The sequence below is a fragment of the Sceloporus undulatus genome, chromosome 1, assembly GCF_019175285.1.
Source record: "Sceloporus undulatus isolate JIND9_A2432 ecotype Alabama chromosome 1, SceUnd_v1.1, whole genome shotgun sequence".
In the NCBI taxonomy this organism is placed as follows: domain Eukaryota; kingdom Metazoa; phylum Chordata; class Lepidosauria; order Squamata; family Phrynosomatidae; genus Sceloporus; species Sceloporus undulatus.
In genome coordinates this window covers 380,477,768-380,495,853 of record NC_056522.1, presented here as the reverse complement: position 1 = coordinate 380,495,853, position 18,086 = coordinate 380,477,768, and the positions used below count along the sequence as shown (strand labels likewise).

Genomic DNA, 18,086 nt, shown 5'->3' with positions numbered 1-18,086 from the left:
ATAATAATAATAATAATAATAATAATAATAATAATAATAATAATAATAATATTGTGACCCTATCCTTGGGTTTTCTTCAGAAGAGTTTTGACATCAATGCCTTCCTTTGAGGCAGTGAGAGTGTGACTAAACCAAGGTCAATCGATGGGTTTCCATGGGTGAGTGTGGGTTTGAACTCTGGCTTCTCAGAGTCCTGGGACAACACTCAACCCACTACACCACACTGTTCCTCTCTTGCTTTGCATCCATGCACCTTCAATGGCTATGCTCTCCTAGGTTGCATCTGCACTGCAGAATTAACACAGTTTGACACTGCTTTAACTGCCATGGCTCCATCCTATGCAATTAGCTATTAGCTTGAGAAAAGGATCAATTGCAGTTTACTTCTTTTTTTGGACAAAGAGAATTTTGAATGAAATAGACTGAAGTTAGTGATTATTCTGTTAATAACTGAAGCTTTGTTGGCAAACAGGTAATTGGGCAGTAATTTGCTGGAGTAGCTCTTTTCTCCCGATCTCAATTAATCCTGTTCTTCCTGTTGTCATCCAATCTAGGTTTACATTTGTTTGCAGCAAGGCATTAAACTGCTCTGCTGTTTTTGCTCCTGTTGATGCAGCCTAGGAACATGTTAGCTTTATTAGCTGCTGCATCACAGCTAACTATATTAATTTGCTGTCATCTGTAAATTTTGTCAGCATGTATTCAAAGCCTTGGCTCAATGCAATAGAAACCTGGGATTTGAAGTTTGTTGTGACACCAAAGACAAAAAATATCTCACCAAACTAAAAATCCCAAAATGCTATAGCAGTGAGCTATAGAAGTTCAAGTGGTGTCAAACTGCATTAATTCTGCAATGTAGACGCATCCCTAGTCAGAACAGCCAAGTCATTTATAAAGATGTTGAAACCTGTGACAAAGCTATTCCAAATGGACTGGAAAAAAACCAAACATCTGAATGAAATGGTTATCATAGATCACAACAGCACCATCACAAAAAGCAACACTGTTTGGAAAGTGTCAGATCAGTTGGTAAATCTTCACTGTTTCTTGAATAAAAGTCAAATCTTTGATGGTCCCAAATGGCAACCCTGGGATTTCTAGTGTAATGGTTAAACTGAGATGACATCCTCCTCCTCTTCATAATTGTATGACATTTAGTAGGGTTGTGATCATGCTGCCTTCCTGATGTTGCTGGACTACATCTCCCAGCAGTCTTGCCCATTATACCTAAGAGTGTAAAGAATTCTGGCAGTCGCAATTCGACAACATCTTGGAAGGGCACAGGATTCCCTCCCCTGCATTTAATATCATTGTGCTTGAGAATCAATGTAATGCTATTGATCTTCCATCACCCACCCATACAGATAAACTCTATCTATCTATCTATCTATCTATCTATCTATCTATCTATCTATCTATCTATCTATCATCTAGTCATTTCTGACTTATGGCAACCCTGAGGTGAACCTATCATTGGGTTCTCTTGGCAAGTTTCTTAGGAGGGGGTTTACCATTGCCATCCTCTGAGGTTGAGAGAGTGTGAGTTGCCCAAGCTCACCCAATGGGTTTCCATAGCTGAGTGGGGATTTTAACCCGGGTCTCCAGAGTCATAGTCCAATGCTCAAATGACTACTCTTAATTAAAACAATATTGAGATTTTTTTTTTAAAACAATGCATTAAAATACTCTTTAAAAACTCCCAAAAGCAATCTAAAAGCAACCCTACAAGAAGAGCCTATGAGGCTCTGACCACTAGCAATATGTCTCCAGGAGAGCCCATATTTCTTACCTGGAATGAAGTGTTTGGGTGTATATTCACACGGGCCTGGTGCCAGTTCTGCCCTTTGTTGCCACTGGAAGACCAGAATGGACTTTCCAAGGACATCTGACTTTTCAACCGCAGGTAAACATTCAGCGTTCCTTTAAAGGCAGAGAAACAAGAACCAGAACATCAATCATTTTAGGAAGCATTCCATCATCATTTAGCCCTCCACTTTCTTTTCCCACCCCTTTCACTCCTTTCCTACCTTATTTCAACTTTTGCAAACTGCTGTGCTAGGCTGTGTCTGCATTGCAGAAATAATTCAGTTTGACACTGCTTTAGCTGGCATGGCAGAATGCTATCGAATTCTGAGATTTGTAATTTTGTGAGATGTTTAGCTTTCTCTCTCAGAGAGATTTAGTACATCAACAAACTCCAATGGCAAGAATTCCATAGCATTCAGCCATGGCAATTAAAATGGTGACAAACTGCATTATTTCTGCAGTGTAGGCAGCAGTGGCTGCTGCTGAGGGGGGTGGCACTGTGGCCTCCAGAAGGCCCATTTAGGGTCTAGTGTGGCTGCTGGGTGAGCAGGAAAGGGAGGTGATGCCCTTTCTTCCTTGCCCAGTAGCCGCACCAGTTCCTCCGAGTGTACCTCATACAAGTGTAGCCCTGGTGGCACAGTGGTTAAGTCCCAGTGCTGCAGCCACAAAGTTGTGAGTTCAGTTCCTGCAGGGCTCCAAGGTTGACTCAGCCTTCCCTCCCTTCATAGATCAGTAAAATGAGTACCCAGCTTGTTGGGGGCATCATTGTAAACCACTTAGAAAGTGCTGAGTTCATTATTAAGTGCTATAGAAATGTAAATAATATTGTGAAGTCGAAGGCTTTCATGGCCAGCACCCATAGTTCTTTTGTCGGTTTTTTAGGCTATGTGGCCATGTTCTATAAGAGTTTCTTCTTGACGTTTCGCCAGCAAAACATAAGGAAGAAACTCTTATAGAACATGGCCACATAGCCCAAAAAACCCACAAAAAACTATGTAAATAATATTGCTATTTCAGTGTCCAACCCCTCTGAGGTGTCACCTGGTGCAGTCTGAACCCCTCACAGGGGCATCACTACCTAGAGTGTCACCCGATGCAGAAGGTGTTACCTGGGAATGGCACTTGTTCACCCCTCCTGCTGTTCTGTCACCAGGCTTCCTCCCTGAAGAGGCAGCCTAGTGCTGGAGCAAGCAGGATGGGCAAGAGTTCACCAAGCTCCTCTGGAGTGTCACCTGGTGCTATCTGCACTCCCAGACCTCCTAATAATGACACTGTCCCTCACACCCTCCTTGTGATGCCTCTTCCTCCTGTTCATCATAGAAACCTCCCAGATAGTGCAGAGACTGGCACACAGCTGATTTGGACATAAAATGACACCATATCAACCCAAAAAGGCACAGAGGGAGTTCTGATGTCAACACTTTCCTTGCAGATATGCTGTTTCATGTGTAAAAAAACAGCAGTTGTTGAACAGAAATAGTATCTTTTTGGCCAATGAGAGGCCCAAGTGTTAAGCCCACAAGCAGGCTATGACTGCCTTGGCTGCGTTCTGCTCATGTTCCCCAACAACTGGCATTCAGCGACTTAGTGTCCCTGATATTACTAGAGATCATACTTAAACCATCTGGACTTGTAGTCATTTGAGAGCTATAACCTTCATGAATGTGCCTAATCCCCTGTTAAACCTGTCCAAGTTAGCTGAGAAGACGCACCAAGGGGGTGCCTTTGTACTAGGCTGCTGTAAATGTCTGCAAGTGATACACATCCCTTCCAGGCCAGGAGTCATCCATATTGTCATGGCATGTAGCTGGCCTTTTCTGTCAAATGACAGAACTTGGGAAAGAGGACATTTCAAAAGCAGCCTATGCCTTATTAACTTTGCTAAGAACGTTCTCTTTTGGTGATTTTATATGTTGTTGGTTTTTTTTTAAAGATAATCCTCCAAGCGAAGAAGTTCTGTTAACACACCACAGAAAAGCTTTATCCCCTGCTCCCTCTCCTCTCTCTCTCTCTCTCTCTCTATATATATATATATATATATATCAGTTTTCGAGTCTTAACACACAGCTAAGCTCTGAGCTATGCTGCAAAGCCGGCATTTTGCAGACTCTCCCTACTCACACAGCCCAATGGGGATTTGTAGATCAGTCTGCACCAACCTGGGAGCCTCCAGATTGTGCTGGACTATATCCCACACCATCCCCAACCAGGAGGCTACTCTAGTGTGCTTTCTATAGTTTACCATTTGTCTCTCAAGGATGTAATATAAGGATTGAATAATGAGATTGTCAGCATGGCATAGTGGTTTGAATGTTGGACTGTGACTCTGGAGACAAGGGTTTGATTCCTGCTTGGCCCTGAAACCCACCGGGTGACCTTGGGCAATTTATACTTTCTCAGCCTCAGGGGAAGGCAATGGCAAACCTCCTCTGAACAAAGCTTGCCAAGAAAAACCCATGGTAGGTTTGCCATAGGGTTACCATAAGTCAGAAATGACTCGAAGGCACAAAACACATACACATATTTAGCATTCAGCTTTTGCCTCCCTTGCCTCTTATGTTTCTTTCTTGATTTTCTGAAATTTTAGAGCCTGGAAGTCTTTTAGGAGGTGTCTGTACAGATCGGGATACTTTAGGAGTAACCCTGAGTATTCTTACCCCAGATCTGCCCATCGTTCCCCCAGTTACCTGGGCACTCCCATTGTGGCGCCAGGTGGCTGTTCACATGTGGATCCTGTCATACTGTCCAGCCTCAAGCACATGGCTGGGCATCTCCTTCTGACCTCAAAGCAAGCAACTATTGCCAGCAGTGATGGCAACAGGTAACATAGTGGGATGCGGCATTGCAACAGAGGGCTCAGGATCTTCCAGGAAAGTCTGGAGCAAAAGGTGAAGGTTTTTTTAATAAAGTGTATTAATGTTGATATATGATTACCCTGGCATCTCCTTGGAAGCCGGGATTACTAAACTGAGGCTGTTGAACTTCAGCCACATTGTGAGAAAGTACAAGATTGAAGGCAGTAGAAAGAGAGGAAGACTGCATGCTGGATGGCTAGACTCAATTTGGGAGGTCATAGGCCTGAACTTACAAGACTTAAGCAGAACAGGGGAGGATAGGGGACTTGATGACATCTCATTCACAGGGTCACCATGAGTTGAGGTCAACTTGAAGGCAGCGAACAACCACAACAACATGCCAGGTTCAGTGCTGAACTAGTTGGATGTCATCCCCAGAACCAGGGATTGGACTCAATGTCATTCAATGTCATTGTGATGGGATTGGAGGGAAGGTGTTTTATTTGGCCTGTGCAGATTTACACTGGTGTAACTGAAGGTTACACTAAAGCCAATGAAATGGGTGTGGTTCTCTATCCCTGTCTCATTAGACTGAGGGACTGAGAATCCTTTGCCATTTGTCAGCTAATTTATATTCAGTCCTGAGCCCCATCCTAACCTTCTAGCCACCAAGCCATCCAACCTGTGACAGACAGACAGGCTGCCCCCTGACTATAAAGGACACACAGCTCTTTCGTTCCCAGTAGCACACACACAAATACACATAGCTTTAAGCATCATATCTTACATCTATATGTTATATTTCCAGGCCTCAAACATGGCAACCAAATTAGCCCAGACTGTAACACCAAGACCTATGGGACTGAGGAGACAGAGTGTAACTTCTTATGCAGCAGTCTTGAAATCCTGCCTTGTTAGTGAATTGTGACTTTCCACTTTGAATTGTGGTTGCTGTGTGCCTTCAAGTCATTTCTGAATTATGGTGAGCCATAGGTGACCCTATCATGGGGTCTTCTGGTGCTGAGAATGTGTTACTCTCCCAAGATTAACCAGTGGGGTTCCATGACAGAACATGGATTTGAACCCTGATCTCCAGAATCCTAGTCCTACACTCAAACCACTGCACCATGTTGGCATTTGGTGCAACTGGAAATGCACTCAAATGGATGTTCCACGTTAGACAAAAATGTCCAGTTGCTTCTGTTGGGGAACTCAATACCATCCACAAGATAAGAACAGGATCCCGCCCTTTGTGTTCTCCTCCCCCCCCCCTTTTATGGTTCTATAAATTTAATTTCTATCATGGCATTCTCCCAATATGGGATACAAAACAACTCACAATTTGAGTTACAACAAAATACAGTTCAAACAATGGCTAGCACAAAAGTTTTTTTAAATAATAATAATAATAATAATAATAATAATAGTAATAGAATCACATTAAAAACATTAAATTCAAAACAGTACTTAAATGGCTGTTAAAAAATAATAATAATTGCAAAAGGACAAATCCAAATCCAACACAGCCCAAATTAAAAGATCTTTCTACCATCCATAGTTATCAGGCTGAGGAGAAAAGACTTAGCTTGGCCTTGCAAAGAGAAGAAATGGAGAAGCCCGTCAGTCTCTGGTTTATTGCTTTTGTTCCCACACAGTTTAGGGTGGTGCATTTTTTTTTGGGATGTTTCAAAAATGCATGGAGGATATTGTCCCAATGAGAGAAACTTGTTAGGGTATTTCTGAGAAAGCAAAAATGCTTATCCAAGCCAACTTTGTGACTTAGGAGGGAAGAATCTCTCTGACCCTGGCCAAGCTTTACAAAGGCTTATCCACTGAACATGGATGTCCTTGACTATGGCTTTCATTTTGACTCCTAATAAGGTCCAGAGTTTCCATGCATATGGATGAGACCTGCCAACATCCTCATTTGATCCCTGGCAAATGCTTCAAGAGGACTTCTGAAAGGCTGAAAAGGGCAGACAAGCATTAGGAATCAAAGAATAAGACACTGGCCAAAGTCCTTTTCCGAAACTCAGCAACAATCTTTTGTGCAATACCTTCCAATTTAGCTGAAGAATCCTATCTTTCCCTGTGTGCTATTCCTCCTAATTTAATGATCTTTCAAATCTCTGAGAAGGAACACTGGATGGAGGATCTGCAATGTGGAATAGTCTCAGGAGAGGGCCAAATGGAGAGGGAGCCAAATAGCCCAACCTGGTGATGGTGGGATGATTCAAGTTAGATCTGTGGTTCCACAGCTTAAAAAGTGATGCTGGATGGCAGCTGAATGTATTTAGATGATAACTTCCAGAAATTCCTGCTAGTGAGCACAGCCTGCATACTCCCATCTCATCTGGTTATTGAAGCTATGAAGGGTCAGGGCTGCTTAGTCCTTGGATGAGAGAAGCAAGACCAGGGTATCTGCATCTGGGGTGAGTGAAGGGAAGAATACTCTCTGACACCATGGACAACCATGAGTTCCAGTCAATGTTGGTAATACTGGGCTAGATTAATCAATGGTCTGACTCAGTAGAAAGCTGCTTCCTATCAGTCTGTGCAGATTCACTCTCCAGCATCTTCTTCCGGCTGGGAAAACCTTGGAACCATAAAACCCTGGAATGCCGTGGCTCCCCATCAACACTAACAAGACTAGGCTGGAGAGACCAGGGGTCAGACTCGCCACAAGGCAGCTTCCTTTATTCATAGACGACATCATATTAGACCTCAACTCATTATGGAAGCTAAGGAGGTTTGGGGTTCGTTATTTGGATGGAAGACCACCAGAAGGAAATCCTTGTCTCATCTTCCATCATTGTGTGCGTGTATATGTCTGTCGCCTGTCTACTTATGGCGAAACCATGAATTTCATAGGGTTTTCTTGTCAAGGAATATTCAGAGGTGGTTTTGCAAGTTTCTTCCTTTGGAATAGACAAACCAAATAACTAACCAAATAACTACAGCACCTGGTATTTGCTGGTTGTCCCCCCATGCAAGTACTAACCAGGACTGAGCCTGCTTAGCTTCCAAGATCAGATGGGATCTGATGCCTTTAGGGTATTTAGACCCTTTGCGTATGCCTGTGCCTTCATGTCGCATATTCACTTATGGTGATCCCATGAGCTTCATAGAGTTTTCTTAGGCTAGCAATTCTCAGAATGGTTTAGCCAGTTCCTTCCTCTGACATAGAGCCTACAGCATCTGACATCCTTTGGCAGTCTCCCATCCTAGTACTAAACAGGGCTGATCCTGCTGAGCTTCCATGATCACACAGGATCTGGTCCCTTAAATTATTGTATCATTACTGATGGCAAAATGGTTCCCAACCCAATTTATCGAGGTTGAAACCTGACAGAACGAAAGTTTTCTGTGATGGAGCACTGCCCCATGCCATAATCATCATGAAGACACTCGGTTTCATCTGATTTCACTGGAGTAGGATTAGACCCTGTCAGTACATGGATGGAAGACCACCAGCAAGGAATGTCAAGGATCTCCAGAACGGACAAAAGAAAAAGAAAAGAAGCTTGGGAACCCATTGCTGCTCATCAGAGTTGCCAGTTTCAGGCTAGGTGGACCAATGTCCTGACACAGTATCAGGCAGCTCTCTCTGCTCCTATGGAACAGATGGACCTTTTCCATGGAGCTCATGAAACTGGGAAATTTTCCTGTGCAAAAACTAGGATGCGGGGTTTGTTGTGCCCTGTTTTCCATACACTGCCAGTACATGGACTGGAGACCACCAAGACGGAATGATTAGGACCTCAACTGGGAGAGAATCCTTAGAGCTGGTGTCTATGATTCTATAATTTTAAGCTCAGCAGGATCAGGTCTGTTTACTCCTTGGATGGGAGATCACCAGGAGAAAGACTAGAGATCTCTGAAGGTGGCAGGAGGGAGTTGGAACAAGAATCTTGCCTTAAATGTTAATGAGCTGCAGCTGCCAGTAAAAGTTGACCAAACAGAACTTGATGGACTGATGGTCTGACTGACTCAGTTCCTGATCTTCCAAGTTTAAAAATATAACTTTTCAGAATTCTGGCTCTTATACATGGTCATCCTGTGGATGCTGAGACTTTACCTGTGGGAGGTGAAGAGCAAGGAGACCTATGTTCATTTTATTAATCATTCACCTTTTCTTTTTGCAAAATCAAAGACAGATATGGATGGTCCTTTGGAGCCCTTACTCACTGCTTGCAATGAGATGAATGTGGGATCCATTTAAAACCCAGGGCATGGAGGTGACACCAGACCTAGTGACACCACTGACCTCTCTTGGTCTGAGTCCTTGGTAGGCCACTGTCAGTCAGACTGGGCAAGATAGACCAATAGCCCAACTCAATGTACTTTTTAGGTAGCTATGTAAGGGATGGTAGGAAGACTGGGCTTTGCCAGGTTACTCCCAAAATGGAGTATGCTCAACATCTGAAAAGAGCACCTGTTCAAACATCCATATTATGGATTGTAATTATTTTTCTTCAGGTGACAAACGGTGCCTCTCCATTGTAGAAATAATGTAGTATGACAGCACTAAGTGCAGTAGATCCATCCTATGGAATCCTGGACTTTGTAATTTTGCAAAGTCTTTAGCTTTCTCTGCCAAAGAGTGCTGGCCTTCACAAAACTAACAATCCCATTATTCTGTAGGACAAAGCCAGAGCTGTTAAAGTGGTGTCAAGCTGCATTATTTATAATGTGTAGATGCAACCTAAGAGAAACCAAAGATGATTCATGCATTTGAAAAAGCATGTAAGCTCATTGTTTGATAGTAGTAACAATGGCACCTTTATTGGATTCTACTCACCAATGTGTTGTCCGTACATGTTGTAGTAGAAACTGAAGCAATATGCAGTGTTGGTGGCTCCATAGGGGTTTTTGGGGGGTATGCTAAAAATAGGGCTGATGAGTCTGGCTCTGTCCCCCTCTTTCCTTGGGCTCGATGCTTCGATGTACATGAAGAATCCTAGAAGGAGGAAAAAACCAAATAGTGAGATACTGTACCACACTTCGTGAGAAAAGAGCATCCCTTGGCTGAGCTGCGAATAGTGGACAGCTAAAGAATTGCAGGAACTTTCCATCCCAGAATTCCTAAGTGCAATGATGGAACATCGGCTGCATCTATACTGCAAAATTAGTGCAGTTTGATATTGCATTAACTCCCATGGCTCACTGCTATGGAATCCTGGGATTTGTAGTTTTTTGAGATATTTAGCCTTCCCTATCAGAGAGCTTTGTTGCCACAAAAGACTACAAACCCCAGGATTCCAGAGGATGGAGCCATGACAGTTAAAGCAGTATCAAACCACATTAATTCTGCACTGTGGCAGCAATGTTTCAATGTATTCATCATCTGCATTAAAGTTATGCAAATCATCTGTGGTCATTATACTTGTTTTCTTAATACATATCTCTGCTTTATCATCCTCTCCAACTTTCCACTGGACTAATGGCCTGTTCTAGGACCTTCTCCTGTGATAATGTCCATCCAGTCAAAGTGCTAGAGGAGAGATCTGTGGTTGCTAAAAAGAAGATCAATGGTCCTACAGCAAATCAGGGCTGAACGCTCCCTAGAAGCCAAGATGACTAAACTGAGGTTGTCATACTTTGGGCCATAATCATGAGAAGACAGGACTCACTAGAGAAGATGATAATATTTGGAAACATGGTAGACAGTAGGAAAAGAGTAAGACCACATTGCAGATGGACAGACTCCATCACGGAAGCCACAATGGCTGCCCAGAGTCTGCAAGCCTTGACCAGGGCTGTTGATGAGAGAGTGACTTGGAGGACTCTCATTCATGGGGTCAACATAAGTCAAAGCTAACTTGATGGCAATTAATAACAACAACTTGTCCATAGGGTATCCCTACACAACAACCATTGTCTGGGTGATGGCCATCACTTTTAGAAATGCCTCTTACCATCCTTGGAGCCTGAACGGTCAGCGCTGGGGCCCGTGTTTGGCGTGTACTTTGTGTCTCGGAGAATAATGTTCTGTCTTGTCCAGTCAAAGCTGTCCTTTTGGTCTTGGGTGAACAAACAAATGTTGCCGTCATCAAAGCCACAGTGGAATTCTCCTGCCAACAGATCGACACCGCATTCACATGAATCAGACTTTCAGCCACTCCCAATTTATTTTTGAATCAAATTCAAAGATATAGCCATGTTAGTCTGTAGAATCAGCATGTAGAGAGATCTTGTAGCACCTTTGAGACTCACTGAAAGAAAGAAGTTGGCACCATGAGCTTTCTTAGACTTTTGGAAGCATCTGAGGAAGTAGACTGAAGTCTACGAAAGCTCATGCTGCCAACTTCTTTCTTTCAGTGAGTCTCAAAGGCGCTATAAGATCTCTCTACATACTTATTTTTTAATAGTTTGTCTATTCACTCAGTTCATATTCAAACAACCACAGTCACAATGCCTTACCTTGGGCTGGTCTTGACCTATAAACTACTAGGACTTTGTGGGTCACAGGTTTGGTGGAATCCCAAACCAAGACTGATCTGAACTGGTCCATCACACCATAGCAAAAGAAAAGTGATCAAGATCATGTATACTTTTAGCATATTTTAAAATTTGGGTGGAGAGAGGAGGAACAACAAAGCGTTGGATGGAGGGTGGAATTTTGCCCTGTCTCCCATAGACCACTCTCACATATTGAAGCAAACATAAAGTGATGTGATGTCAAACCTGGTTGCATTTCTGGACCAATAGCAATAGCAACAGCATGTACATTCCTATACCGCTTAATAGTGAACTAAGGAGTTTATTACACAAAGGAGATTGGCAGTTTATCCCATGAATATCCCAGGAAAAAAGGCGTAATTATGTGAAACAATTTGACACGACATCGCACAAAACCCACCATTAAAGTGGTCACAAAGAAGCATTAACACACATCTTTTTACTTTGGGGATCTCAGTGATAATGCATTTCCAATATCACTGTATTTGTGCCATTGCATGTGATAATCATTCGCTCAATCACTCGCCATTTTCACTTAATTTGCAGGATTTTTAAATGCACTTTAATCTCTCTTTAATGCCAAAATTAGTTCAAGTCTGACAAACTCCTAACACTTCCTAAGCGCTTTACAATCTGTAAGCCAATTGCTCCCAACAAGCCGCTCAAGAGGTTTTTGGGGGGAAAATGCTAAAAATAGGGCTGAATGAGTCTGGCTCCTGTCCCCCTCGGTCCTTGGGCTCGATGGCTTCGATGGACATGAAGAATCCTAGAAGGAGGAAAAACCAAATAGTGAGATACCACACTTTTCGTGAGAAAAGAGCATCCCTTGGCTTAGCTGCGAATAGTGGACGCGAAAGAAATGCAGGAACTTTCCATCCCGAATTCCGAAGTGCAATGGATGGAACAGCGGCTGATCTAATAACTGCAAAATTAGTGCAGTTTGAATATGCAATTGACTCCAACTCCCATGGCTCACTGCGATGAAGTCCTGGGATTTGTAGTTTTTTTGAGATATTTAGCCTTCCCTATCAGAGACCTGTTGTTGCCACCAAAAGGACCTACAAACCCCAGGATTTCCAGAAAGGATGACCATAATCAGTTAAAGCAGTATCAAACCACATTAGTCTGCACTGTGGCAGCATGTGTCAATGTAGTCATCATCTGCTTAAAGTTGGGCAAATCATCTGTGGTCAATTATTTTGTTGTCGTATACAATCTCTGCTTTAATCATCCTCTCCACTTTCCACTGACTATGGCCTGTTCTAGGACCTTCGTCCTGTGATAATGTCCATCCAGTCAAAGTGCTAGAGGAGAGATCTGTGGTTGCTAAAAAGAAGATCAATGGCCTACAGCAAATCAGGGCTGAGGCCCCTAGAGCCAAGATGAAAAACTGAGTTGTCAATGGGCATAATCATGAGAAGACAGGACTCACGAAGAGATGTAATATTTGGCAACATGTAGAGAACGTAGGAAAAGATAAGACCACTTGCAGATGGACAGACCCTCACGGAAGCCACAATGGCTGCCCAGAGTCTGCAAGCCTGACCAGGGCTGTTGATGAGAGAGTGACTTGGAGGACTCTCAGTTCATGGGGTCAACATAAGTCAAAAGCAACTTGATGGCAATTAATAACAACAACTTCCATAGGGAATCCCTACACAACAACAGTTGTCTGGGTGATGGCCATCACTTTTAGAATGCCTCTTACCACCTTGGAGCCTGAACGGTCAGCGCTGGGGCCCGTGTTTGGCGTGTACTTTGTGTGCTCGGGAAATAATGTTCTGTCTGTCCAGTCAAAGCTGTCCTTTTGGTCTTGGGTGAACAAACAAATGGTTGCGCGTCATCAAAGCCACAGTGGAATTCTCCTGCCAACAGATCGACAAACCGCATTCACATGAATCAGACTTTCAGCCCACTCCAATTTATTTTGGTGAATCAAACAAGATATAGCCATGTTAGTCTGGTAGAATCAGCAATGGTAAGAGATTTGTAGCACCTTGAGACTCACTGAAAGAAGGAAGTTGGCACCATGAGCTTTCTTAGACTTTTGGAAGCATCTGAGGAAGGAGACTGAAGTCTACGAAAGCTCATGCTCCAACTTCTTTCTTTCAGTGAGTCTCAAAGGTGTATAAGTATCTCTCTACATACTTATTTTTAATAGTTGTCTATTCACTCAGTTCATATTCAAACAACCACAGTCACAATGCCTTACCTTGGGCTGGTCTTTTGACCTATAAACTACTAGGACTTTGTGGGTCACAGGTTTGGTTGGAATCCCAAACCAAGAACTGAGCTGAACTGGTCCATCACACCATAGCAAAGAAAAGTGATCAAGATCATGTATACTTTTAGCAAGTTTTAAAATTTGGGTGGAGAGAGGAGGAACAACAAAGCGTTGGATGGAGGGTGGAATTTTTGCCCTGTCCTCTCATAGACCACTCTCCGACATATTGAAGCAAACTTAAAGTGATGTGATGTCAAAACCTGGTTGCAATTCTGGACCAATAGCAATGAGAACAGCATGTACATCCTATAAACCCGCTTAATAGTGAACTAAGGAGTTTATTACACAAAGGAGATTGGCAGTTTATCCCATGAATATCCAAGGAAAAAAGGTGTAATTATGTGAAAACAATTGTGACACGGACGTCGCCACAAAACCCACCATTAAAGTGGTCACAGAAGAGCATTAACACACAATCTTTTTACTTTGGGGATCTCAGTGATAATGCATTTCCAATATCACTGTAGTGTTGCCATTGCATGTTGATAATCATTCGCTCAATCACTCGCCATTTTCACTTAATGTTGCAGGATTTTTAAAATGCACTTGTAATCCTCTTTAATGGCCAAATTAGTTCAGTCCTGAAACTCCTAACACTTCCTAAGCGCTTTACAATCTGTAAGCCAAGTGCTCCCAACAAGCCGGTAACTCATTTTTAAACGGATAGAAGGTGAAATCAGCCGTGAAGCTCTGGGATCAAAGTTACAACGTTAGAATCATAGAATCAGGGAGTTGGAAGAGACCAAGGGCCATGCCAGTCCACCCCAACCCCCCGCCTGCAGGAAATCCAAAATCAAAGCATCCCTGATAGATGGCCATCCAGCCTCTGCTTAAAGACCTCTAAGGAAGGAGACTCCACTACACTCCGAGGAAGGAGTGGGTTCACTGTCCGAACAGCCCTTACTCTCAGGAATTCCTCCTAATGTTGAGGTTGGAATCTCTTTTCCTGGAGCTTGCATCCATTGTTCCGGATCCTAGTCTCTGGAGCAGCAGAAAAACAAGCTTGTGCTCCCTCCTCAGTGTGACATCCTTCAAATATTTAACAGGGCTATCATATCACCTCTTAAACGTCTCTTCTCCAGGCTAAACATATACCCAGCTCCATGAGTCGTTTCCTCATAGGGCAAGTTTTCCAGACCTTTCAACCATAATTTTTAGTCGCCCTCCTTTGGACACACATGGCTCCAGTTTCCCATATCTTTTTTGAATTGTGGCGCCCAGAACTGGACACAATATTCCAGGGTGGGCCTGAACCAGAGCAGAATAACAGTGGCACTAATTACTTCTCTTGATCTAGACACTATACTTTAGTGATGCAGCCTAGATTGCATTGGCCTTTTTTAGCTGCCGCATCACGCGTTGTTGTTATTGTTGCTGCGATTATATTATATTATTTCCTACCACCCTTCTCCAAGGGCGGTGGACTTAGGGCGGCTTATAACATTAAAAAACACCATACAGCTAAAAACACACAAAATTAGTATATTAAAATAGATTATTAACAGTTAAAATAATGAAAAACAAATTTCATGTAAAGTCAAGTACTTTAAAATATTAAAATGCTTAAATACATTAAAACAATATAAAAACAATCGCATCACTACATTTAAAACCATTGTGCCCACAAGGGCTCCTTTGCCAACAATTGCCCAAACTACAACCCCAAACCCACTTATTTATCGCAAAGTGCCGCATCCCTCTGGCTTTTAGTTCGAGTGACAAACTCGTAGTGAACTCTGTGTTGGGACGATGGTGCGTGGTGTCCACAGAGAGGGCTCTGAGTGCCACCCCTGGCACACGTGCCATAGGTTCGCCACCACTGGCTTAACTGTGCACCGGTAAGAACTTGAACCCAGGTTTCTCTCTGCCAAGTGGAAGGAGAGTTCGAGATGCCAGCTCATTTGGGGGATGGAGAGGGGGTTCGTGGGGGCTCCTGTGCAAGGTCTATAAGCAGTTGGCATCACTAGGGTTGGCAATCACTCAGTGTGGGTAAAACATGGTAATACACTCCCCCCATTGACCTCATCCCAGAACCACACCATAAATAATCCTATTAATGTTTCTTGCACTAATGTGATTCATAAATCGTAACTCTCATTTATCAATCGAATGTAAGGCAATAGTTGTGGACTAAACCAACAACACAACATTGAAGTCATACGTTTAAATTACAAGCAGCTTACAGTATGTGGAGCTTAAATGGATTTACATGTACATAGTTTCATGTGCTTAAAATGAAAAAATTGGTAAGATGTTAAAATCAAAATTTAAAGGGATTTTTTTAAAAACTTTTATTTTTTATTTTAAAAAGAGCATAAACATAAAACATACATAAAAGACAATAGAACAAACAGTTTAAAAACACACATTGTAGCTAAATGAAAAGAAAAAGAAAATGCATATTCTTCAATATCTATTCTACATGTCGCTTTAAGTATATATTTGTATGTATATATACAACTTTTATTTCTAATTTATCTTCTATGACATTGAACAGCTGGCTTCCATATGGTAGTTACTTTCTTCGTTCTCCATTTCTCTCTTCTTAATAATTAATTTTTCTAAGCTAGTAGAATCACATGTTACTGACTTATCATCCATAAAAATACATCCAATTCTATTCTACTATACCCTCGGATATACAGTTATTATCCTAATATATCTACCTATATACTTATATATTATCAATTTCAGTAATCTAGACATCTGATTTTATCATATATCCCATCGATCACTTATATATTCCAATATCTGTTCCCATTCTTTGAATGTTCACCCAGCGTTTTACGTTCTGGAAGACATGTCAATTAATCTAATGTGGGCCATATCTATTACTTGTTAAATACAGGTCTTCTATAGCTGGTGTTTTGCACGTGCTACAGTAATCTAGCTGCTGCTGACAAGTAATAAATCAAGGGATTTAAATAATAAAATAATAAGAAAATAATAATAAGATAAGAATAATAGTATTTTAAAAACCACCGAAGCATCTCCTTCCTCCTGGCACTGAGCCTTGTCCCACTCACTCCATCCTCATCATCTTTCAGCATTTTAAAGTGACCACGGCGAACATCGCGCCCATTTCTGGCAAAAGGCAAATGTTTGGGGGAGCAGTGGAGGCAACCATTCTTTGGGGGGGGGGGGGGAGGTCCCGCACCCCCTCCACCCCTAATAGCAACATCCCTGTCTCAGTGGAAAATGGTATATTAGAATAGGAACACTATTCCAAGTAATGTGGAAACAAAGTGTTTTTGCAAATACTTGACGTATGAGGGTTCATTGGGGCTAGAAGAGAAAGAGAGAAAGAACTTAATATTAATGCACTTTCTGCACACAGTGATGAGATTTGCTAGCAATGTCCCCATCTTTCCAAGGAGACACACCGCTCTCCATTAGACACTGCATGGTGGAACCATTTTTCTTTTACGAAACTGCTCAAAGGCATCTCTTTGTTGCTAATCTTATCCTAAAAGCCAAGCTTTGATATTTTAGAGCAGTGGTGAGAATCATAGCAGGCCCACCCTATATGGTTGGATCGACATCTCCCAGAATCCCTACCCAGCCTAGGCCAATGTTAAGGGATGGCTGGGAGCTGCAGTCCCAACAACATCAGAGGGTTCATGACCCACATACTCTCGGAAAGGATATGAAATGTTATGGTTATCAACTTCATTTAGATCTTGTCTTCAAATCAGGTTTCCAAGTGGTTTATAAAGAGTAATAATTATTATTTTGGGAAGGATTGCTGTTCCGATTTGTGAGTGATGGGAAAAGGCAGGAGTGTATATCAAAAATTGTGGTGGCTGTAAATCTTCATTCTTTATTCTCCCTCTTTCAAGAACTGCTTCTTTTTTACTAAAAAATCGTGTTTCACGAAGATTGCAAGGACCAGCGGCTCTTCTTCTCTGACTGTGTTTTTGGCTATAAGCCCACTGCATCGAAATTCCACTCATGAGGCTCCAGTCTTAGGTCCAGATTTAACTGTACCTAAAGCCATTGTGAAGGAATTCTTTGAATAAAAATCCCTTTTAATATCTGAGAAAGAAATCAGCTATTGGCTCCCTGGGTGTAATTCCGCAGGAAAACATAGTCCCATTAGTCGAGATCAGCCTCCCTATGTTTGCTAACACAATTACTTTTTCATTTACTGAGAAACATTCATTTTTGGGAGGTGTGTGTGGAGGAGACAGCATCTTCTGACGTCTAAATGAACGCAAATTGCAGGGGAACTGCAACCGACTGACACTTGCTTTGGTTGCCAATCTGGGGGCTTTTAGCAATGCTATCATTAATGCTCGCCCTAAAATGCCATCAACATTTGTATAGTTTGCAGTGTGGTGACCAGAGCCAAAGTGGTAGGTTGGCAAACAAAACACTGGCTCCGTGGTGCGAGTGACATGAGCAGAAAAACAGCGTGGTTATTTGCATGCTGCAGAGTCGAGAACAACATAAATGAAGGTGGGTGAGGAGTACCAGCTTGGAACTGATGCCGCTTGTAGTAAAAATTTTGACTTTTGTCACAATTCCTTACCTGAAAGATAGTATGCAGAGGACCAGGCAGCACCTTAAAGTTTTGGAGCCTTATCACATGAGAAAAGAAAGCAAAACAGAGCAGAAGAATAGCGGCTTTTCGCTTGCCGCTCCACATGCTGTTGTAGCACTTCTGTTCTTTCTCCTAGGGAGATGGTCATAAAAAGCATGGCCTTTTGTCATGCTGTAAAAATCTATTGGCAAAAGGC

The 18,086-nt window shown here is 42.4% G+C and overlaps 1 protein-coding gene across 1 annotated transcript in view; it reads right to left on the bottom strand.

Moving 5' to 3' along the window:
• MDGA2 (MAM domain containing glycosylphosphatidylinositol anchor 2) overlaps positions 1-18,086 on the bottom strand; it is a 548,385-nt gene that overhangs the window by 23,149 nt on the left and 507,150 nt on the right. Inside the window, exons 12-15 of the mRNA XM_042446600.1 lie at positions 16,609-16,632; positions 10,520-10,672; positions 9,403-9,561; positions 1,790-1,920 (exon numbers count right to left, since the gene is read on the bottom strand). Coding sequence (XP_042302534.1) covers positions 1,790-1,920; positions 9,403-9,561; positions 10,520-10,672; positions 16,609-16,632 — 467 coding nt within the window. The remainder of the gene's footprint in view (positions 1-1,789; positions 1,921-9,402; positions 9,562-10,519; positions 10,673-16,608; positions 16,633-18,086) is intronic.